This window comes from Pseudopipra pipra, chromosome 1 (genome assembly GCF_036250125.1).
Source record: "Pseudopipra pipra isolate bDixPip1 chromosome 1, bDixPip1.hap1, whole genome shotgun sequence".
Taxonomy (NCBI): Eukaryota; Metazoa; Chordata; class Aves; order Passeriformes; family Pipridae; genus Pseudopipra; species Pseudopipra pipra.
The window spans coordinates 31638718-31662450 of record NC_087549.1 but is presented as its reverse complement, the minus strand read 5'-3'; the positions used below and the strand labels follow the sequence as shown (position 1 = coordinate 31662450).

At 36.6% G+C, this 23733-nt stretch overlaps 1 protein-coding gene across 4 annotated transcripts in view; it reads left to right on the top strand.

Annotated features, from left to right (window-relative positions):
• The window catches only part of CRISPLD1 (cysteine rich secretory protein LCCL domain containing 1), a 76987-nt gene that overhangs the window by 18264 nt on the left and 34990 nt on the right, over positions 1–23733 (top strand). For 2 of the 4 annotated variants that reach the window (XM_064650492.1, XM_064650507.1), the window contains 13 exons: positions 5101–5219; positions 5353–5485; positions 6944–7059; positions 7913–8013; positions 9094–9273; positions 9366–9426; positions 9552–9618; positions 10234–10364; positions 13059–13102; positions 13191–13263; positions 15375–15450; positions 20009–20139; positions 22008–23581. In XM_064650492.1, coding sequence (XP_064506562.1) covers positions 5101–5219; positions 5353–5485; positions 6944–7059; positions 7913–8013; positions 9094–9273; positions 9366–9426; positions 9552–9618; positions 10234–10364; positions 13059–13102; positions 13191–13263; positions 15375–15450; positions 20009–20139; positions 22008–22059 — 1284 coding nt within the window. In that variant the 3' untranslated portion in view covers positions 22060–23581. Of the gene's footprint in view, positions 1–5100; positions 5220–5352; positions 5486–6943; positions 7060–7912; positions 8014–9093; positions 9274–9365; positions 9427–9551; positions 9619–10233; positions 10365–13058; positions 13103–13190; positions 13264–15374; positions 15451–20008; positions 20140–22007; positions 23582–23733 lie in introns of those variants that run through there. The other 2 variants (XM_064650514.1, XM_064650498.1) reach the window with 2 other exon arrangements.

Below are 23733 nucleotides of genomic sequence, written 5' to 3'. Positions count from 1 at the left end.
GAGAGGAAAAAAAACCAGCTAAGGATTCATGAGTAAAGAGCTTGGAGAGGTCAGTGATTGATTACCTTCGCGAGCAAAGCAAGACTCAAAATGGGGGTAATACCTATATTTATTACTAACAGGATAAGAGCCAAAGAGTGAGAAATAAAACAGTCTTAAAAACATCTTCCCCCCACCTCTCCTTCCTTTCTTGTTCTCCCTCCTCCCCACAATGGTGCAGGGGGATGGGGAATAGGGGTTGTGGTCAGTTGTTGTTTCTGCCACTGCTCAGGGAGAGGAGTCCTTCCCCTGCTCCTGAGGGGTCCCTCCCATGGGAGACAGTCCTCGATGGACCTCTCCAGTGTGAGTCCATCCCTCGGGCAGCAGTTCTTCCCAAACTGCTGTCCCATGGGTCATTCCTGCATGGAGTGCAGTCTTTCATGAATGAGTTGTACTGACGTGGGTCCCCCACAGGGGCCACAAGTCCTACCCCGGAAAAACCTGCTCCAACGTGGGCTTCTGTCTCCATGGGCCGCAGGTCTCTGGCAGGACCCTGCTCTATCCTGGGCGTCCCACGGGTTCACAGCCTCCTTCATGCATCCACCTGCTCCAGCATGGGCTTCTCCATGGGCTGCAGTTGGGTCTCTGCACCCCGATGATCCTCCATGGGCTGCAGGGGCACAGCTGCTTCACCATTGTCTGAACCACGGGCTGCAGGAGCCTCAGCTCTGGCACCTGGAGCACCTCCTGCTCCTCCTTCGCTGACCTTGGTGTCTATGTCGTTATTCCCATGTTCTCAGTCTGCTCTTCCCTGGCTGAAGTTTCTTCTATGCAACAATCTTCTGTTCTTAAATATGTTATCACAGAGGCGTTACTGTTACTTCTAATTGGCTTGGCCCAATCCTGGAGCCAGCTGGCATTGGCTCCACAGGACAGCTTCTAGCAGCTTCTAACAGAAGCCACCCCTGTAGCCCCCCTGCTACCAAAACCCAGCCACAGAAACCCACCACATTCCACTCCTCACCTCTGTGAATCACATATTTAAGAATTTTAAATTTCACATTCATCACACAACCTTCCCTTACATAAACAAAAGAAATAACAACCTACCAAAACAGAATATAACGAAAATTCCCCCCGCCAAAAATTAAAATAACATCACCAATCACCAAACTTAAGTGAACAATTTACGCAAAATCCACCCCTTGAAAAATTCCCCACGATCATTTCTTTCTCGAACAGTATTCAATACTTGTTTTGCTCGTTACCTCTGCCAATTACTATCCTTATCTCAAAATCCTCATGACTTCCCCGTACAGGCCACCAAAAAGCCTGTAGGTGTTACGATCTGAGTCCTTGTCTCAGCTAGAGTGTCCTCCATTACGGTTTGGGTTCCGGCCTCCACTACAGTCTTCTGAGAGTATTGAACTGTGGCTCGATAAGCACAGGCCAGGCCAGGGCAAGAAGCTGTTGGTTTTGATTGGGGTAGGCAAGGCACCCTTCCATGAGGTGATGTGTCAGTTTGCTAGGGTTGAATACCCATCAGGTGTGAAGTCCCGGGTAATGGGAGGTGTCAAACACCTTAGGAATCCTTCCACACTCCCTGCCACCCAGGAACTGGGCCCCTCAGGGCATATCCCAATATATTATCACCTAAAGTTTGTTTTCTCCTACACCAAGATAACACCACATTCCACAAACTCCATAATGTTCTGACAATATTGGTTAGTAGCAGTGACATTACTAAACAGCTCACATAAGGATTAGCAAGGAGCATGGGTGACTTCATTATAAAGCCATTTATATCAGTCAGGAAGGGGGTGAAGGTTGTATTCCTCCATCAGTCTCAAATAGTTCTCCAGAAGACAGCTCCCCCAGCACAGAAAGGCCATTAGTACAAAAGCAGTTTGTATTAGTATGTTCCCGAAACTAGCAAAGTAAAGCTATAAGCGATGCAATGCAATGCAGTGTGTATATATATATATATATAACTGCCTTTCTCGTGCCCCACAACTGGGCACCAAAAAGGACTGTGGTGGGTTGACCTTGGCTGAATGCCAGGTGCCCACCCAGCCGCTCTATCCCTCCCCTTCCCAACCGGACAGGGTAGAGAGTAAGGTGGGAAAAGAAAACAACACAAATAGTGGGTTGCGATAAGGCTGTTTATGCAAAAAAAGAAAGCAAAAGCAGCGTATACATGCACAAAACAGAAGCCAGCAGTTAATCTCTACTTCCCATAAGCAGCGATGGTCGACCACTTCTCTGAGAAGCAGGGCTCCAGCACATGTAACGGTTGTCAGCAGGCAGACATCAGAGACAGTGAGTGCCTCCAGTCCTGCTCCTTGCCTCAGGTTTTATATCTGGGTTGATGTCCTATGGTATGGAATATCACCTTGGTCAGTGTGGGTCAGCTGGCCTACTTGTATCTCCTCCCAGGATCTTGCCCTCGATTGAAGAAGGAATGTTACAGTGCTGTGCTCAGCAGTAGCCAAAACATGGGTGTGTTATCAACACTCCTCTAGCTACCAATGCAGAGCACAGCACTGTGAGGGCTGTGATGGGGAAATAAATTCCACCTCAGCCAGACCCACCACGTCTATCATAAGTCTAATTTACTCTAAATTTGCATTTCAGAGTCTAGTTGGTAAAACCATTCTTAACAGCAATGATTTGGGAAATATGTTAACTTTATGACTTGTTCATGCTCAGAGCTAAATCTACATATTATAAGATTTTGAACTGACTTAATGTCATACAATATATGCGACAAAAACAAACTGTAGTGGCTTTTGTTTAAAATTTTATGATCTTGTGATTTCATGATAGAATGATGAAGCAATGGTACTACAATCTATAAGAACAAAATATGTATGTGGAGGAAGTATGTTAACCTTCCTGTTTTTTTACAATGGGTGCAGAAGGGAGAAGAACTATTTATGATAGTGTGACAACAAAAGGGAAGAGGAAAATATTTATACAAACTGTCATATAAAATTTTGTGATTTAAGATTAGAATATTTCCTTATGAAGATTAAAGAATGCTGGAGTTTATGATATCAAAGTACTGGCCCAGAAGGGTGAATAGAAAATTCCTACTGTCTTCTAAAATTAATGGGCTTTGTATCCAAAGGTGGATTAAAAGATTTATTCTGTCGTTATTATACTGTTTGAGTAATTCTGTCAAAATAAATATTGCATTTTGGGAGTCAAAATGTACTCTGTAAATTTCTTACTTGCTGATGATTGCCAGCTAGTAGAGGGAGGTGATTGTCCTGCTCTGCTCTGTGCTGTTGTGGCCTCACCTTGAATATTGAGTGCAGTTTTGGTCACTGCAATATAAGAAACATACTGAGCTATTGGAGAGTGTCCAAAGGAGGGCAACAAAGATGGGGAAGGGTCTCAAGGGGAAGATGTATGAGAAGTGGCTGAGGTCACTTGGTCTGTTCATCCTGGAGGAGACTGAGGGGAGATCTCATTGCAGTTATAACTTCCTTGTGAGGGGAAGAGGAGGGGCAGGCACTGATCTCTTCTCTGTGGTGACCCGTGACCGGATCTGAGGGAATGGCCTGAAGTTGTGTCAGGGGAGGTTTAGGTTGGGTATTAGAAAAAGGTTCTTCAGCCAGAGGGTGGTTGAGTGCTGGAACAGGGAAGTGGTCACAGCATCAGGCCTGACAGAGTTCAAGAAGCGTTTGGATGATACTCTGGGGCACCTGGTGTGACTCTTGGGGATGGTCCTGTGTAGGGCTGGGACTTGAACTCAGTGATCCTTGTGGATCTCTTCCAACTCGGCATATTCTGTGATTCTGTGTGATTGTATGATAATAATAAGACAGAATGGAATGCAATACACTGGAGACCTCTGAAGAAGAGAAGCAAGAACAGATATTCTACGATTAAATTGAGTGATATAATGATGGTCTTATATAACCAAGGACATATTTGTTTTTAATGGGTAATCTGATTAATAACATGAAAACTGCATGTCAAAATCAATAGAAAAATAAATTTTAGCATGTGGAATTTGTCTGTTATATTTGTGTAATCTTTGGTTGTGTTAAGGAGCTTTCTGCCTTTCATCTGTGCCAAAAATTTGTAGACATGATCTCCAGTGGCTGCATGGGAATTTGGATCTGGAAATATTGAATTATTGTTATTTAGATAGCATAGTCTCAATCTATGAAACTTAATCTGAATTTATGATGAAATACTTGAGATTCTTTCCCCAGGAAATACTATAGTTTCCTAACCTGAGCATTGGTATCAGAGAGACAGGTATCTGGAAACTGTTTCTGCAGGTCTCCAGAAATTCAAAAAGTCAAGCAGCATTATGGATACTTTGTGCAAGAGGGATGGATCACTTTGAGCAAACCCCAGATTAGTGCAGTAAAAACTATGCATACAGAGTATGGTATGATTTTTTTGATTTGCCTTTCAGCTACAAGCCTATTCTTCCATGTCTCTTAAAGAATTAAAAATAAGGATAAACAATAGTGATACACAGTAATTCATGATCTTTTTTTTTGACTTGTCCTGAGCATGCCTCATGAATGTCTCCTTTCTTGCCAACCTAGTGATAAAATCAATGAATGACAACCTTACTCTAGTTTTCATAATTTGTGCTTGAATTGTGTATTATTTCAACAAAAGCTCGTTATAGAAAAGGAAGAGAAAATCGCATTCATTTCACATGAACTATTGGTTTAGAGGAAATAAAGCTTTGTTTGAAAGCATGTTGGGTAATACCCTTTTGGCTAAGAAAAGTGCCCATAAGTAAAAAGAAATCTCAAGATAGAAAAAGCACTTAATTTAGCTTGGAAAGTTGAACTAAGCCTTTCAATTTCGTATTTGTGCTTTATTCACTGCAGCATAGCTGCACATGGTTTCTAAAGGGAATGCTGCAATGGGATTAAAACTTTTTTTTTTCTCGTGGTGAAAACATTTTTCTTTCTTACGTAACACAAATGGAGCATGCAATTTTCAAGTCTCACTTTTTTCTTCAGTCTTCTGCCTCAGTAAAAGAAACTTCAAAACTGGACAGTCTTCTTTTTTTATTTTTTATAGAATGAGATACACACCAAGGATTTCTAAGAAGATTTCCCTTTCTTTTCTTTCAAATTTCAGACATGGGACACAGAACTGGAGAGATCTGCAGAGTCATGGGCTGAAACCTGTCTGTGGGAGCACGGACCTGCAAACCTTCTTCCATCAATTGGACAGAATTTGGGGGCACATTGGGGAAGGTAGTTTAAGATACTGTTTTATGCAACATATGACATTTTTTAAAATTTAACAAAATTTGATTATTACTTAAAGGAAAAATGATAGAAGCTACAACTTTTGAATGATCTCATACGCTGCTACTGGCTTTCATAGGTACAGACCTCCAACATTTCATGTCCAAGCATGGTATGATGAAGTGAGAGATTTCACGTATCCCTATCCTCATGAATGCAATCCATATTGTCCATACAGATGCTCTGGTCCTGTTTGTACACATTACACACAGGTATGTAGATGTGTTTGTTTTTTATCAGCTGTGGAAAAGAGTGGTTGAGACCTCCAGTTATGTTGCTGTATGATAATTAGAGCATACTAAACTTTCAGTATATGCCATAGCACAAAAGCCCTAAAAGGGCTTGTTTAGACTCCATGGTTAAAAGCACTGGGTATTAGTAACAGAGTAGGATTGCCATACAAATCTTTAGACTTCATGCTCATAAATATCACTTCCTTATCAGGACTAAGGAAAAAGCTCACGAACACCGGTGTAGCACTGTGTAGCTGCTCACTGCACTTCGCATAATCCGGCCTCTGTGCTGGTATGCTGATAGTCCTTTCTGTAATAAGCTGAAGAAACAGCTCATTTTTTAAAAAAAGAAATATTTTCTTAGGTGAGTTCCTCAGATCAATGAATAGATTTTAAGATATTACTTTAATTTCAGCACGTTTTTAAAATTGCATAAAGCTAATTTATTGCTTACTTCTGAAATTTGTGTATCTAGCCTGAATTTTGGCAGAGGGGAGCCAGTCCTGTTTTCAGTGAATGGGAAATATATGATTTTCAGATTATACTACAGTCCACATAAAATTTGTGATACAATATTTGAAAACCTAAAAATGATTAATTTTTAAACATTTATTTTCTCTTTAGTAGCATAATTTCCAATTATATCTAATTTTAAAACAGAATTACCTCCATATTCTTATTTACCATTTTTCTAAATATAATTACACTTACCATTACATGCGAGATCAATACATATACAGTGTTTTTGTGGTATCCTTTTGGATCTACAGATTTGGCTTACCTTGAATTAATACAATTTCAACACCTGTCATATTTGTCTAATTTGAAGATTCCAGCCTTTGTCACTCTGATTATTTTGAGATCTGCAATGAAAGGTGAATAAGGAGCACAGCCACCTTTGATGGCAATGACATGAAAGCATATTCATTTAAAATCCATTACTTGGGTCTATTTGGTGTATGAGTTGGTTTTTTTTTTAAGTTTTATCCTTTATCTTACTTCCTTTTACTGCTGAAAGATATCTGTTCTCTCAGTCCAACCGATCCAAACCCCTCTGGGCCTTTAGGTTGTACTGAGAACATTAGGGCACAGGAACATAACTTCTAACTCGCAATCATCTCTAAATTGTAATTCCAAGAACCAGTTCTTCAGATCACGTTTTGTAAATGTTTTGCTACACTTTCAAATATATGCTTAGACCATTTATATGTATAAAATGAGAGCTGCATTTTTTGTATCAAGGTAAAGCTTTTCTTTCTATTAAGGGTATAACCAAATGGCCTTTTGGCAGTTGTAATTAGGTCACTTCAACCCATTTATAACAGAGGGGAATATATCACTTCTGTTATTTGAGTTTTATATATTGAAGTTTGGAGATAGTTATGATTTTAAGTTTGTCAGCTTTGGTTTTACGTTTTTCTCTTTCGTTTTCCATAGGTTGTTTGGGCTACAAGTAGCAGAATTGGTTGTGCAATTAATTTGTGTCATAACATGAACATCTGGGGACAGATTTGGCCAAAAGCAGTCTATCTTGTATGCAATTATTCTCCTAAGTAAGTAGATTGATACCCAGAAATATCTTGGGGGGGCAAGATACTTTAAATAATCTGAAAGGAGATCAGTTTGGATTTTCTATCATTTGTACTGTTACTTTGTTCCCAAGGCAGGCTTTGGCTGCCCAAATACTCTTGTGATTTTTCTAGTCCTTCAGTTTTCTGGTCTGTGTTTTAGTATACAGCATCAGAGATCTTTGTTGTAGTGTGATATTTGTATCTCCCCGCTGTGACTTTAAGGAATGTGTAACAGGAAGCTCATGGTTAAGATCAACTTTTATAGGATATTCCATCTAGGAGAGTGGAGCCTGTTCTCATGTAATGGAGGAACTTAGTCTTACAGTGCTATGCCAGTCTGAAAAGATCTTACAGCAATTTACATCAGTTCTTCAGCATTTTTCTTCATGGACTTTTCAACTATGTCCTATGTATTCGGTATAGAATCATAGAATCATTTGGATTGGAAAAGACCTTTAAGGTCGCTGACTCCAACTGTTAACCTAAAACTGCCAAGTTCACCTCTAAACGATGTCCCTAAGTGTCACATCTACATGTCTTTTAAATACCTCCAGGGATGCTGATTCCACCGCTTCCCTGGGCAGCCTGTTCCAGTCCTTGACAGCCCTTTCAGTGAAGAAATGTTTCCTAATATCTAGTATAAACCTCCCCCAGAGCAACTTAAGATCGTTTCCTCTCATCCTATTGCTTGTTACTTGGGAATATCAGAGCAAAGTTACAGTCTATGTATCTGCTGGCTTTCATTATTTATTTGTTGACATACTAAATGCTGTTTAATGTTAATACATTTATTTATTAAGGTATTTTTTGCTATTTTTTTTCTTTTTGTGTAAAGGGGTAATTGGTGGGGTCATGCTCCTTATAAACCTGGTCGCCCTTGTTCTGCATGTCCCCCTAGTTTTGGAGGAGGTTGTAGAGAAAATCTTTGTTACAGAGGTAAGTACTATTTCAGCATTACAACTATAAATGGGAATAGAAATGTAACCTTTCCTTTTTGATTTCTTTCCTCATTATGCCTTAACATAGTGGAATAGTATATATTATGCATATACCCAAAGACCCGGTAGGGCCCTTCTTTACTATGATGAATGAGATCATGTAGTTATGGTATGTGAGGCTGAGCCTCATCAGAGTGGACTGTACTGAACTCCTGCTGATAAGTGCTGATTCAGGGCTTTTAGTGCACAAGGATGGAGACTGTTGCTGTGTGCTATTTATGCCTTTTTGTTATTACAGTGGAAGTCTATGCAGTCATTTGTTTATAGGGAAACATTATCTCAATGACATAGTCATGTGCTATATGAAAAATCAAGAACAAAACTAGAAGACATTAGAAATTAAAATATAGGCTAGGATGATTATTAACTTCTTAAAATCTTTGGAATGCTATTCATATTTTATAGCATTGAAACATAACATATTATGAAGCTGCTACTTCTTTTTGCTTTGTTCTGTGTATGAGTAATTTAGCAATTTTTCTTAATAACTTTTGAGATCTCATATGGACCATATGAAAGTGCATAAATGTGCCCAAATACCTTCCTTATAGTTCTTGTCTAAGTAAGAAATGTAGATTCAGTTGTAAGTATTTCAAAATTATTTTCATTGTGTATGAATAGAAGGGCCTCATTTTCAGGTGTATTTTATTGTGAAATAAGCTTCCTTAATTGCATATCATCTGTGAATTTGGTAAAACTCATGTATAACAGAGATCATCTTTGTTCTATTGATTTTCTGATGGAATAAAGGTACTAAAACAGGAGCATTTTCATGCTTAAATTGTGCTGCATGTGCTAGAAAAAAAAAATCTTTGCTCAGTATCACAAACATACTTGAGATGTTTTTATTAATCTTGTGTTCTTTATCTTATGAAATAGTGAGAAGTCTTTCTTGCTTTCATTTTTCCACCATTTTATGAGAACAAAGTCATTTTACTGAAACACAGTGAGGGATTTACATTCCACACTGATTTTTTTTTTCTGAGAGATTATTTTTTTTGCCCATTTTCTGAAACAGAGGATTCAGAAAGACCTTATTCTCCCCATGAACCAGAAGAGGAAACCAACGAGATTGAACGTCAACGATCCAAAGCCCAGGATGCAACAGTGCAAAGCCGGCCAAGAACACATTCACCTTCGGCCTCCACAGGCACTGATGACAGTGAGAAAAATGAAGTAATAAGCACGCAGCAAATGTGTAAGGAATTTACCTGATTTGCAAGTGGTCAACAAAATTAAATTGTATAGTATGAAATTCACTGCAGTGAATTTGCTTTTTGCTTGTTTTAGCTCAGATTGTCTCATGTGAAGTAAGGCTAAGAGATCAGTGCAAAGGAACAACTTGCAATAGGTATGGTAAATTTTACGGTTGTCATTTTGAGATTATTCTGAAAGGCTGTATTTGTACATGAGCTGGAATATTTTCCCTTTTTGTAATCCCAGGATTTAAGACCAAGTTGTATTTTATTCTTTTAGGTATGAATGTCCTGCTGGCTGTTTGGATAGCAAAGCCAAAGTTATTGGAAGTGTACATTATGAAATGGTAAATAAATATTTTTTAATTAGATTTTGTACCAGTAGAGTGTTTAATGAAATGTCTTTTCTGTTGGAATACTAGTTAAAATCATTTAAGAATGCATTTTGAGTATATCAACATTCACCAAAAATAAAAGCTAACACCAAATGTTTAAGATAGCATCAGATGACCTAAATTTGCATCTGCTATTCTGCATGTACTGTCCAAATATGCTTCATACTTACACATACGCAGAAGTAGAATTTTTATGTCCACTTGTTTGAATGTAAATATCTGAAGGTGCGATTAAAGGAAAAGTACAGCAATTTGTGGGTACACTTGTATAAATTGTTTCAATAAGGTAGGCCTACTTGAGAAACCTTAATGCTAGCTGAAAGTATAGCATTTACTCTGTAGGTCTGGAAAACAATATAAGAAATAACAACTACTGTGAACAAGTATAATGTAAATAAGAACAGTTTATCTCTGAGTAAGGCAAAGTGATGTTTTATTTGTATGAAATAATACCTACATAGACCATACCAAACCTAATAGACTCTCTACCAAGGTTTTAATGACACATTGTAATTGAAACCTTATTATTGTCTGACATGAAACTACTTTTCTTGCTCTGTTTTTCAGCAATCCAGTATTTGTAAAGCTGCCATACATTATGGCATCCTAGACAATGAAGGTGGTTGGGTTGATGTCACTAGGCAAGGGAGGAAAAACTACTTTATCAAGTCTTATAGAAATGGCATTCAGTCAATTGGGTAAGTTTTCTTAAAATATATGGAAAGGTTTTCACATGTTTATTTTTAGTTCCTACAGGATATATCACAGTAAAATATTTTTCTCATACTTTTTGTCATAAAGAATATGAAAATGCTGTAGAAAGGCACATGGATATGGAGTTATTGTATCCATTCTGAAACTTTAGCCAGTGTTTAATGGTGGACAGAAAAGTGACAAATTATGATGTGAAAGAAGGCAGATTGTTTTACACGTTTTGAACAAAGCTAGTATTATTTCCAAAGTTGGACCATGGACAGAGCAATCTATGACAGTTAAGAAAGCAATAATCTTACAAGGTTTTTTCTGTAAGTGACCCTCTTGTAGTGTACATATGAAGAATATGAACCAAGTAGAAAATACACCTCTTCCTATATGTTTGATGATTTCATCGCACTTCCACAATTTCTGAGAAATTTTCTGGGAAAATCCAGAAAAGCAGTGCACAGAAGGGGAGAATACTTGCTGTTTCTTATGTAATTATCCAATGATAGGAAAACATCAGTATTAGCATATTTGAATCTAAGATACTATTAATATTTGCAAATTACACTCCAATATATATAGTAATGTATTCTTCAGAGCTGTACATTTCTGTCCTTATTTTTGTCTATAATTAGTATATATGTAATAGTAGTATGTGTGGAACAGTTAATGTAGGAGTGACATTGAACTGAAAGAAAATAGAATTTTGCTGAGTGATGTATTTGGCTCAGGTGTAAACCCAAGGGTAAGGAGATAGGTGATCATCAGAGACTGTACATACACTCTGTGCTGTGCACCTGTGATAATTTCTCTTTTCAACAGATAAGTCTAATCCAGCATAGAGAAGAACACTTACCTGTGTCATGGGTTTAACCTAGGGTAGCTGGGTTTTAGTAGTGGGGGGAGCTATAGGGTGGCTTCTGTTAGAAGCTGCTAGAAGCTTTCACTGTCCTATGAGAAGCCAATGGTAGTCAGTCCTATGAGAAGCCAATAGTAGACCAAATTTAATGACCTATAATTTGGTCTACCTATCAATGCACTTAAGGCATTGATATCAATCTGTTTCTTTGGATCATCTGATGACCTGACTGTGGTTTCAGTTACCCACCTAAAAATGAAGATACAGACAAATATTTCTTTTTTTACTTGCTTTGAGACAATGAGACAAGTAACTCTGGATTATACCAAACCTAACATATTAGGAGCAAGTCTGAGAGTAGATAAACTGTAAAACAATCTTTTAAACTAGAAGCAATTGATTTTCCATCAGTTGAAATCTCTGTGTTTCTATGCCATATGAGACAAAACTGTATGAATGTCCAGCATACCCGAGTGTATTTAGCACCTATCCTTTGAGAATCAGAACTCAGAGCAAGGTATTAACACTTGGTTTTGTTGGCTACGGGATAAATAAAGATTATTTACCAAAGTTTCAAACCTTCCAAAGGCCCATCAATAAGGCAGGGGATACCTTGCAGCTACCTGACTTACCAGTGTCTCTATATGGAGCCTTGCATAAACTACATGTCCATTCAATGAATAGATGACATAAAGTGGATCTCACCTCTATTGTGTATTGCAAACCAGAATAGGGAATACAGAAAAGGGACTGTCAGTGCAGCATACAGCAAACTTCCTAATCTTCAGCTCCTCTGATTTCTAATCAGGATTGCTAATAACGATGTTTTTTCAGCTGTTGGATTTTCTTAGTATAGGATGCTGTTCTCAATATCTCAACAACAAATAATCAGCAAAAGAGTACAGTGAACTATACCCCCATCAGTGTTTGCAATGCTAGGGCAACAGAAGTATGAACTACCTCAGTGAAAACAATGTGAAATTGATGGGCCATACAACTAAATAAACCAATGCAGGCAAACAGTGGAGTCTCCAGGAGCAATTTGTTCCAAAGGGGAACAGGGAATCATTTCCTTGGTCTGTTTTTTTTTAATAATAAATAGCTTTATGGGTGCCAAAAACATCATCAGTTTCTGTGTTACAGATGAAAAATATCAGAATCGAAGGTATATCCAAGGAGTAAAAGAGAAGGAAAACAGAATATAAGAGGAGTAAAATAGAAATGCTCATCAATTTGGAATGAAACGACATAATCTATATACCTGACTCTTTATAACAACAGGAAATGAATGCATCTGGGTACCATATAATTACTGAGAAAAAATGACTGTTACATTTTATACTGGGTTTTCAGTGATACTGTTGATAACAGATGACACAAGATCCAAAAATAAAATTTAATTAAATGTTTCAGAAAGTCTGTGAGGAGAAACTGTTTTCAGAGTTGGAGTAGTTTATAGGAATGAATCTTGAGCAGAAAGTGAATGATCTCTTCTGGTAGATGAATGCTTCTGAGCAACCACATGCTACATTTTGAGGGACAAATATATTGCATGGTTTGTTCCTAGCAGACTACTCTCTTAGCAAATTAAACTACTGAAAGAGTTTAACATGCATTCTTTTTTTTTTCAGATGGATTCAGTGGGAGTACAAAATAAATGTGTCATTGCAATAAATAGATTCACAACTGGGTGGGGGGGGTGCAGTGAGTAAAAACTGATTTGGGACAGTGTCTTGAGTTAATTTCTATATTCTCTAATAAAAATACTTCTGGCTAGAAGAAATCACTGAAATATATTATTTACTGACAATTTCTATTATTTCTTCTTCAGAAAATACCAGTCAGCTAATTCCTTCACTGTCTCTAAAGTAACAGGTTAGTATTAATTTCTTATAAACTCAGTACTACTTTATGATTTTTCTAAATAGCACATATTTATTTGTTTCTGTTTTACTTTCTTCAGTTCAGGCTATTACCTGTGAAACAACAGTGGAACAACTCTGTCCATTTCAAAAACCAGCCTCACACTGTCCAAGGTAAAATTATTAAAATTTTATTAAAGTGCTGCCGATATTTCTGTCAGTTCCTAATTATCCTAAGTTGTCATTGATCAAAGATGTCAACAGTAGCTGTGAAAATGAAGTCAGAAATGTTTAACTGATATTTAAATCTTTGGTCTCAGTAGAAAGCCAGGTAAGTAAAGATGATCTGCAGGTTTTTTCAATGGGAGAATCTCTTTTTCTTTTGCCCACGAGGATCCTGTTGCTAATCTTAGTGAAATTGTTAGGCTAAAGACTGTGAATAATTCTTCATTATCCAGTATTATTTCTATGCACCTTGGGCAAAGTACACTTTATTTCAATTTATTTACCTGTAAAACAGATACAGTAGAAGGATACAATACAGATCTTTATTGCAGAACTTACCGATTTGTTTGGGAGTTCTGTAGGAACAGGATTGAAAAAAAAAGTTGAAATATATATGGTTAAATTAAGGTGTGGTCTGCAGGTCAGTAAACAGCTTTAAATATTTGTGCCATTTCTTTGAAGACTGTGTTTTAACTCTTCGAAAGAAGCTGTGCTGCAATATTTTGATGAACGAATTTGGTAACAGTTCTTAAAACCATAGATGAGTCAAAGGTAAATACACTGTAGCATGATTTACCACAAACTAAGCTGGAGATATCCACAGGATTACTTTCATAGCAATCCTACAGCCAATACAGGAAACAAGTACAAAGCCAGAACTGCTAGAAAAACATCCCTTCATGTAGCACTTGGGTCCATGGACTTGTTTGGTGTTTGGCTATGGCTCCTGGCTCTCTAGGTGGAAGATGTGGAGAACTAAACTAAGGAGTGGAACACAGGAATGGATAGATACAATTTCATACTTGTATATTTTTCTTTTTTTATTCATTATTAAAAGCTAAAATTAGCTTAATTAAGAGAAAAATAGGGTCTGTCTTAAGGAAAATTAAAAAATAAAAATAAGGTTAAAAATGGTTTAATTCTGATACATCAACTTAAGGAACTTCACAACAGCAGTGATTCATTCAAGATTCTGTGCATGCTCTTAATTCTGAAAATATAGTCTCAGGAAATACAAGCAGTAATCAGCTATGGCATTGATTACACAAGCTTACTTTTCCCTTTTGTACCCTAATCATAAATCATCAGCTCTTCAACAGCCCTCCTTTGAGATCTTGCTTCCTTCTAACAAAAGTAGCTTTCTTAACTGCTTTAATTACCCATCTGGTAAGACTCTAGCGTGCCTAGGTGGTGTGACGTGCCAAACATCCATGGAGCCTGGATAGCATCCTAGAGAAGAACACTTGCCCAGGGCTGACCCGTGTAGAGGCCAAAGTGTTTAGGGCATGACCCATTTTTTAAATTATATAGTTCAGAGTAGACATTGAGTTGACTGTCAGTTCTTGCTTGTAGCATATCACAATTAACAAATAAGATGCTTGACACCTTCTGTACTACAGTTAGCTTCCCATATGATTTTCATGTGCATTTTGAAACTATAGCAGCCATGAATCACTGAGAAGGTTTTCCTCGAAGGTCAACAAAATGCAGTTAATAAAGATGGTCTTTGTTTTTGTAGCCTTCTGATCTCCTAGAATCAGGTAGGAATCTCATTACTTTACGAAGTTTTTCATATTAGCTATGGATGCCAGTGCTCACCTTCATTATAAGTTGCTAGATTGGCTTACATCACCAGGTCATCAGCATCAAAGCAGATCCTCACTCAGATGTGCCTCTTCTGTGAAGGTATTTGACTGTACAGTTTGTAAAGGATGCTGTAGAATCAGATAAATTAGAGTGAACAGTCTCTCTTCTCACTGGCTTTTCTACTAGCCTTATGTATGTTGGACAAGAACACCATCCGCTTATGAAAAGGGAAGAAGACCAGACTTGTTAAAGTATAATTTTAAGCACTTCATTATGAACCTCAGCTTACATCAGCAATGCTTTTCACCTGTATGGTCAAAGCCTCAAAAACTGACAGCATTTTAAGAGCAGTATAGACCCATATATATGCATTATGAACTTGATTTATACTCAATAATGCTGACAATGAACATGATATAGTAATTGTCTGATACTCATTCCTGACTGTGTGTGGTTTGTTTTTGATCTTTCAGGGTGTATTGTCCTCACAACTGTATGCAGGCAAATCCACACTACGCTCGTGTCATTGGTACACGAATTTATTCTGATGTAAGTATAGGGATTTACATTACGTTATATAATGAAATATAAAATCCTATGAAAAGTTATAAGGTAAAGATAACAAGATAGAGCATAGATACAGTTTTCGCATATGCTTATTTTTCACACAGTCTTTTCAAAGTTCTTTTTCAGAGACTCCCATTTAAGTTAGCAGTACTCAGCTGCTGAAGATATGGAAAGTTATTTGAAAACCCATTATAGACTTCAGTAGTCTCTGGACCCAAATTTTCAGTTTTTTAATGAAAATTCCCACTGATTTGTTCAATATTAGCAGTGTATACTCATTTAAACCCCTGCACTTTAGATCCTGATGCACCCATAACTTCTGTCGGATAATACTAACAAAAAAAACTACTCTTAAAATAAATGTCCACAGTCTCATTATTTTGGATATTTCTTATTTGCGTGGATAGCAAAATATTTGCAGCAGATTTTTAATATGTTTGTGTAAAGTATCTCACATTGTCATATTTTAACATTTTTTTGTCATTCTGTTTCCTAATCAAGTTTTTTTCCCTACAACATGTTGAGTTCTCAGGTGGGTAGAAAGAATGAAAAGAGGGTTCTACTTTATGCCCCTCCTTTGTCATCTCTCTATGGAGAACCCAGGATGTAGTGGCAGAGAAAGCAGATCACATTTTTGCCAGTTTTAACTGAAAATGTAGTCTCTGCAATTATGTTTTAACTATCTTATAGCTGTCATAAGGAATAGTATGGCAACCAGCTGGGCCAGATTTTCACTACTTTCCAGTACTTTTAAATGTGTGAAAATAATATGCGAATATTTGGTCATCATTATTTTGAAACTAAGTAATATCCATTAGATTACCTGAGTATCTTGTCCTGAAAAATTCTTGTCCGTAAGCAGTGTCACAGATGTGAGTAGTACTTCTAATTTAAGAAGGATTTGTGCACTGGATCCTTAATGTGTGTGAGAGAGGCAGTGAAAACAGATTCAATGCAAGTCCATTTTGTGGAAGATGATTTTCTTTCAGTTCTGTGGTTGCAGTCAAAGGCTACAGCCAAAGTTTCCCAGTGAGTTAGAAAAGACTTTGTTGTAGGAGAAAGAAGACATGCTTTTGTTTGACTTAGACAGGAGAACATCCCAGAATATATATTTTTTTTGTCTGGAGAAGCCCCAGGTGACTTTAATTAGTATTATAGAGTTATACTTTAAAATTTATTTTAGATGTACTATTTCATTATTCATCTCCATTGTATAGAAATGTGTGCAGCCATAGTGCTTTTAGGAAAAAATGGACATAAATACAGGTAAGAAACCAGAGATGGAAGTCTTCTTATCAACTTCAAATGCTGGCAGGGTCGATATTTACACTGAAGGTGCTATTTTAGATTATGTTTATAGTAGTTTCTAGTACATACAGTATAGTGGTAAAGGAGATAAATAGACATCTGCAGGGCAGAGTTCATTTGACTTTTTTGGAATGTCTACCTTACTATGAGATGAATTGCCAAATAGAGATGTCCGTTCTTCTCCATTTCCTACAGAAGGGTCCTGGGGCATCTAACTCAAATGTAGAAGGATGTATTTGTACAGGTGTTCCCATTGATGATATCAGTATTATATGGTTTTCTACAATGTTCTTTTTTTGCTAACATTTATTTTAAAACTAAGATACTTTTTTATTGATATTTTCACTAATACAGTTGGGTATTATATGCATTACAATATATTACTGAACTAGCTTCAGGTGAAGTATTTCTAGAGAATAACCTGTTTAATAAGTGTGCCCTCTTTTACAGTTTTTCATGTATTCACAGAGAGATTTCTTCACAGATAGAGAGAATTCATTTGCCCACTTGTCACAGCAAATGTATTTGAAATTGCAGTCCATGATCTACTTGGTTGATTCCACAAAATAGATGGGGTTTTTGTGAAGTTCATGCAAATTCATAAATATGTATGTGGATGTATGCATATATGCACATGACTATTTATTTGCCTTACTGCTTAGGCCTCTTGCATTGAATAAAGGAACAGGATTTTGCAAAGATAGTATAAAAAAAAGCACATAACATTAATGGATGTCACTAATTCAAAAAGATACATTTACAAAATCATTTTTATAGTATTGAGAATCTAGTTAAACCTTTCCTTTTCTGGCTTTGGTCTGATCGGACATTTATTCTTAAACTCGTTTCATATTTTATGGTGACTTCTTTTCCTCTCTATTCCTGAGAAGATTTGTTCTCTGGTTTATCATTGCCCCACAGAATTTTTACCCTTTTTTTTTCTTTTTCATTTTAGCCTTTAGCCTCTTCGTCTGTAACTCCCACAGTATCAGTAAATAAGGGATGGCTATAGTAGTAACAGTAAGGCATGTGTTGGTGTTCAGGATATAACAAAAGTCTTGAAACCTTGGGAGGAGGAAAAGTACAAAGTAGTTTAATTTGCATCCCTCATGGCATGTTCACAGCCAGCAGTGTGGAAAAAAACCCTGAAGCATCTTTGCAAAAGATAGTTTTCATAAACAATGTCAGATCTTTACTCCTTTAAATATTGTAACATTAAAAGACAAACTACATAACAGTGAAACCGGCGAGTCCTGTGCTTGGAATGAGAGTAGGAAAATCATTGCTATTTTAAATTCCTGATTTTATATACAATTGAGATTGCAAAATAGCTACGGTAAAGATTTAAATTGCACTAGTTATAACTGGAAGAAATACAAGTTTTGTTTAAATAGTGGTTTGTTTGACCAGCTATTGATATTTATATTGGCTAAGTTTTTTAAGGTTGCTTGTGGAGAGATCTGTTGCATTGAAGACTTTTTCCACAAAAAAACTTGTCTTTAAGTGGAGATTTACTGTAGCTGGACTTGCACTTTGCTGTGCTATGTGTTGAAGATTGGGGCCTGCCATTTGGAGTATCTAAGAAGTTTCATTCTTCTAGCAATTTTTAAAATGCTGAAAGAGTATTAGAGGACTACAAGTTTAAATCAATTATTTAAATTAACATTATCAAGATTGTCACTGAGGAATCCTTCTGTGGGTATTATTTATGCTTCATAGGTTCATGAGAGGAATGTGTGACCAGAGAATGTAGGTTTCAAGTAGATATAAGTGCTGGTAAGTTCACAGAGAATTTTCACTGAATCACAGAATACAGGTTGGAAGAGACCCTAAGGATCATCTGCTCCAACCTTTCCTGACAAAACATGGTTTAGACAAAGTGGCCTAGGATCTTGTCTTAAAAGTGTCCACTGCTGGGGAATCCACCAATTCCATGGGAAGATTATTCCAAAGGTTAATTGTTGTCATTATGAAAAATTTTCATTTTGTGTGCAATTGAAATCTCCACAAGAGTAGCTTGTACCCATCACTCCTCATTTTTTCCATATGACTTATGTAAAAAGGGAGCCACCCTTTAAATACTAAAACATGATGATGAGGTCTCCCCTAAGCCTTCTTTTCTTAAGGCTGAACAAACCCAGTTCTCACAGCCTTTCCTTATATGAAAGCCTCCCCACTCCTTTAGTTGTCTTTGTGGCTCTTCTCTGGACCCTTTCCAACCTTTCCACATCTCTTTTATAGCAGGAACAACAACTGATGTGGCCTGACAAGCACTGAGTAGAGTGGGATAATGATTTCTTTATCTCTCCTGGTGGTGCCCTTGCTGATGCAACCCAGCATCCTGTTTGGTATCTCTTGTTTCTCTTTGCTGCAGTGGCACACTGTTTACTCATACTGAACTTGTGGTTCACCAGGACCCCCAGGTCCTTTTCCTCAGAGCTGCTCCCCAGCTGGGTTGATCCCTGCATGTACTGCACTCCTGGATTATGTATATGCACTCCAGGTGCAAGACCTTGTCTTTGTTGAACTTCATAAGGTCCTTGTTAGTCCACTCTTCAAGCCTATCCAAGTCTTCCTGCAGGGTTGCTCTCTTCTCTGAAGTGTCCGCTTTCCCATTTAGTTTGGTATCATCGGCAAACTTCATCAGGTAGACTTGATCCTATCATTGAGTTCACTTATGAAGATATTAAACAGCGTTTGGGCCAATATGAATCCCCAGGGGCCCCACCTGTGACAGGTTACCACACTGAAAAGAAGCTATTTGCCACCTGTGCTATTTGCACTCTGGGTGCCACCTGTCAGCCAGTTCCCCACCACTGCACAGACCCATTGCTAGACCATATCACTGTTTCTCCATGAGGAGGGTGGGAAACCATATCAAAAGTCTTGGAGAAATCAGCTAGACAATTCCCCCTCTGTTGTTGTATTGAAGGCTGATAGGTTCTTTCATTTTGAAAGACTGAAGAATTCAAACATGTTCCTGATCTTTGAACTGAAATAGCTTGAAAGAAATTATTTTGGCGTCATACTGAAGAGGATCTTTGAAGAGACAGTGTCTTTATTCCTATAAATTGACCTAATTGTTATGAAACTGATTTAAATACTGTAAGATTAATAAAATTAGTCATGCAATAATTATGTTTCCTAAACTTGGTTTAAATGTTATTTGTTTTCTTCTAAACAATTACAAAATAAAAGGATGAAAACTAATCTTTCCCACATTCTTTCGTAGGTATCCAGTATCTGCAGAGCAGCACTACACGCCGGTGTAGTCCGCAACCAGGGTGGTTATGTTGATGTTATGCCAGTAGACAAAAGAAAGGTGTATGTTGCTTCCTTTCAAAATGGAATATATTCGGAAAGGTACAGAGCCCGTTTTCAAAGATTACACTTTACCCTTTGCCTCCATGAGATTTACAAAGTCTTGCATTGTGTCTGTTTGTATCTAGGGCAGTGCTAGAAACCAAACAAATAGGCCAAAATTGGTGATTTACAGAGCTTGTGTAACAGGTGTGGTGACTTTGGAGAAGCTGTGGTGGCAGAGCTGCCTGCCTCCTCTAAGCTCATAAAACATTACTCTGAAAAGCTGTGTATGAAATAAAACCTCTTATTTGCTTTGCTGGTTCTGTTGCAACTAACACAGTATTTGATAAGAAAATTGCCTTTACTTTCTTAGGGAGGTTTTAAAAATTAACATTGATTATGCAGGTTCATTGGTTCCTGATGAACTGTTCATTAGTGATTTACATGGTATTGAGCCAGTGATCCTGAATCATAAATAATATTTACAAACATTAAAATTCATGATCATTGAAACATAGTTTTAATTTCTTTTTTTTTTAATAGTTTGTTGTTAACAGTGTTTTTCTGAAAGACCTGGAGAAGCTGTGAAAGTTCATTTGGTTGTATTCAGTGTATTTTTGCATTATATGATGATAACACATGGCTGCATGTTGCAGATTAATTTTAATCTCTGAGAGAGTTCTCCAGGTTCTGAAGGAAGAAAGTACCTTAAAAAAAAATTGTACTACTCTTTTTGTCCTGTAAAGCCACTCTTTTATTCCTGTAAAGCTAAGAATGATTGTTTCCTAGACAGGCTATAGTCTTTCAAAAAACTTTTTGCAGGGAAAAGATCTCCAAAAGTTTCTGTAGAGAACTCGGAAATAGGGAGATACAGGGTATTTTTTTTCTTATTTTTAATTGAGGGTAGAGGAATGTCTTCTCTCTTTCCCTCAAACTTTTCAACAAATCAGGAAGTTTGTAAAATACAGATTTTCTTTGCTTAGTAGATGACTTATTTTGCTCATTTTTTGACTTTCTCCATGACCATCTACTTCCTTTAGTAAGGGTACTTCCATCTCACTGAGTAGAGATGCAGCCAGGAAGAGTTTTGCAAAATTAATAATTGTTTATAATTTATATATAATATACATATTATATACTATGTATAAATGTAAATTTTAAAAGTATGTCTAGATATACATATATTTACGCATAAACCATCTTGGTAAAGTTTGGAAGGTTAGCATTTTGGAAAACAGTCCCCTGCAAGTTTTCTGTGAAGCAGATGATGGATTGTAATGCTGTTGCAACCAGCCTGCTTCCTTGCTTTCACCTCCATTTCCCTTTCCTTCCCAAATATGCCTCAGACAGGGTTTGCTAAAGAGAAAACAGTGGGACCATTAAATATGACGTACTAGTTCAGTTTATAAGACAAAGATATTTATTCTAACAAAATTTCATTGCAGTTGGATATTTTTTGTTTAATTTCCTTTGACGCCAGATATTTATCCATTCAGAAAGCATTGTCATTGGATTTGTTAGACATTAGTTCTTTGTAGAAATCTATTCTTCATCATATAAGCTACCAACAAATAAGGGAACTCCTGGGTCTGCAAATTCTCTCCAAATGTAGTTGTTAGAATAGTGAGCATAAGATGCAGGCTTTCTCTTTCTTCTGAAAAATTTTTAGTATTTTGCTTCAGTAGAGCTTTATTCCTTAAACCAGGATCCCTCATCACAAAGGATTACTTGATTTTTTTTTAATGTTATTTTTTAAAATTTAGGTAGGTTTTATTTGTAGCAGTTTTAAAAAATCTTGGATAGCTAAAGTTAGGAGTTGTTACAAGAACTGCTGCAGGATCTTAGAATTAACAATTAACAATTCAAAAACGTTGTCATTGGAGTGTTGCAGTCTTAAAAATAACATAATTGATGTATTTATGTTTCAGTTTACAGAATCCTCCAGGAAGCAAGGCATTCAGAGTATTTGCTGTTGTTTGAATCTAGCAAGTAAAATGTTAAACAGGCAAGTGAAACCAGAGCACTTGGAAAAGAGTAATACAGGCCGTTTCTTATAATTCCTAGAATTTGTATAAAGCTGTAACATTATTGTACAGAAGATGTATACTGCTTTCCACCAAAATGTTTAAATTACATATATATCTTAATGAAAAAAAATTTGTAAAAATAAACATGGGAGAAAAATTCATTTGAAAATCTATAATGATATATAACACTACTTTGAATCCTGTGTTAAATATTGCTATATTTTCTTAGCAGTTACTCTTATACAGTTAATTCAAAGCTCCTAAATGTTCTTTGTTTTCCTCATCTGAATATATTATTGTATGGTGCTTTATATATGCCACTAACAGTAACCTTTAAACTATATCATAGGGAGGCCTGAGTTTTTATTTTCAATGTACAGAAAAGAAGCCATCCCAATATTCTGATAAAATAAATCATGCCTTAAAGTAAAATAAAAACATATATAACTTTTTGATGATTTACAGTAGCATTAGCCACGCAAGCATAGAAGAGCTAGATCGTTCTCAATTTCACACTAATCATAAGAAGTCCAAATACCTCTTTTGAAGTAAAATGGAAGATATAAAATATGGGAAGCCCTGGGTCACATTAGCATGTTTTCCTCTAAAAAAATATTTCTAAGAGACATTCATCTCTATTATTTCTTAAATAGGTTGATAAAATATTTATTGGATGCTGCTAAGCTCTTTAATTCAAATAAGCAATTCATTATGGCCCAATCTTTCACAAATATTCCACTGTCTTGGGATGGTTGAGTGAGAGACAGACATATATAATATTGAAGGATCTGATAAAATTTTTATATTGAGAAGTGTAGTTACCTGAAATTAAGGAATAAGCCTGCAGTTCTGCAATGCAGTTCTGCACATCCACATATATATTTTTGCCATGTCACTCCTTCAGTTTACCTAAATTGGGTGTCAGAAAAAATGTAGACTTGTACACATACATAAAAATTTACAAGCTTGAGGCCTTGAGTTTTACATGTTGTCAATATACTATACATTGATATGAGGGTAAATGTTCAAAAAAACCAAAGAAAATAGTAACAAAGGCTAACCTTGCTCCCCATGACCTGGCAAATATTCCTGCAGGCCAGGAAGTATAGTGGTATGAAGCCCAATGACAATTATGTCATTTGTTGCTTCACCATTTAAAAAAATTCATTTATGGTGAACAGCTTGGTGGATTAATTTTACCATATTATGGTATATAAAGAACATGTAGTGGTGTTACTATGTTTCTTTCTATGAAAAGTATATTGGTGCTTTAAGACTGAAAAGCTGTTAAACCTTATTTTTGGTGTATTTTGTTTCTGTTTTTGAATTTCACTGCAACTTGTAAACTTCATACTCTTCATATTTCAGAATACGATATTCTGCCTTCTCTTTTGCTACATGTACTACCTCATGTAGTTAGGCAAGCTTTGTTAGGTTTTTTAATCTGTTTTGAATAAAAATAATTTACATTGTAAGACTAACTTTGACAGCTTTTATTTTTTAATTGTTTGTCCTGAATCAAGAGAAAAAACAGCCACCCTAAATGTACTTATTTTTCTTTTTTTTTTTTTCCTGACCTAAGCACTGCAAGTGTAGGACCAAGCAGCAGACATAGTCTGAGGTTCTA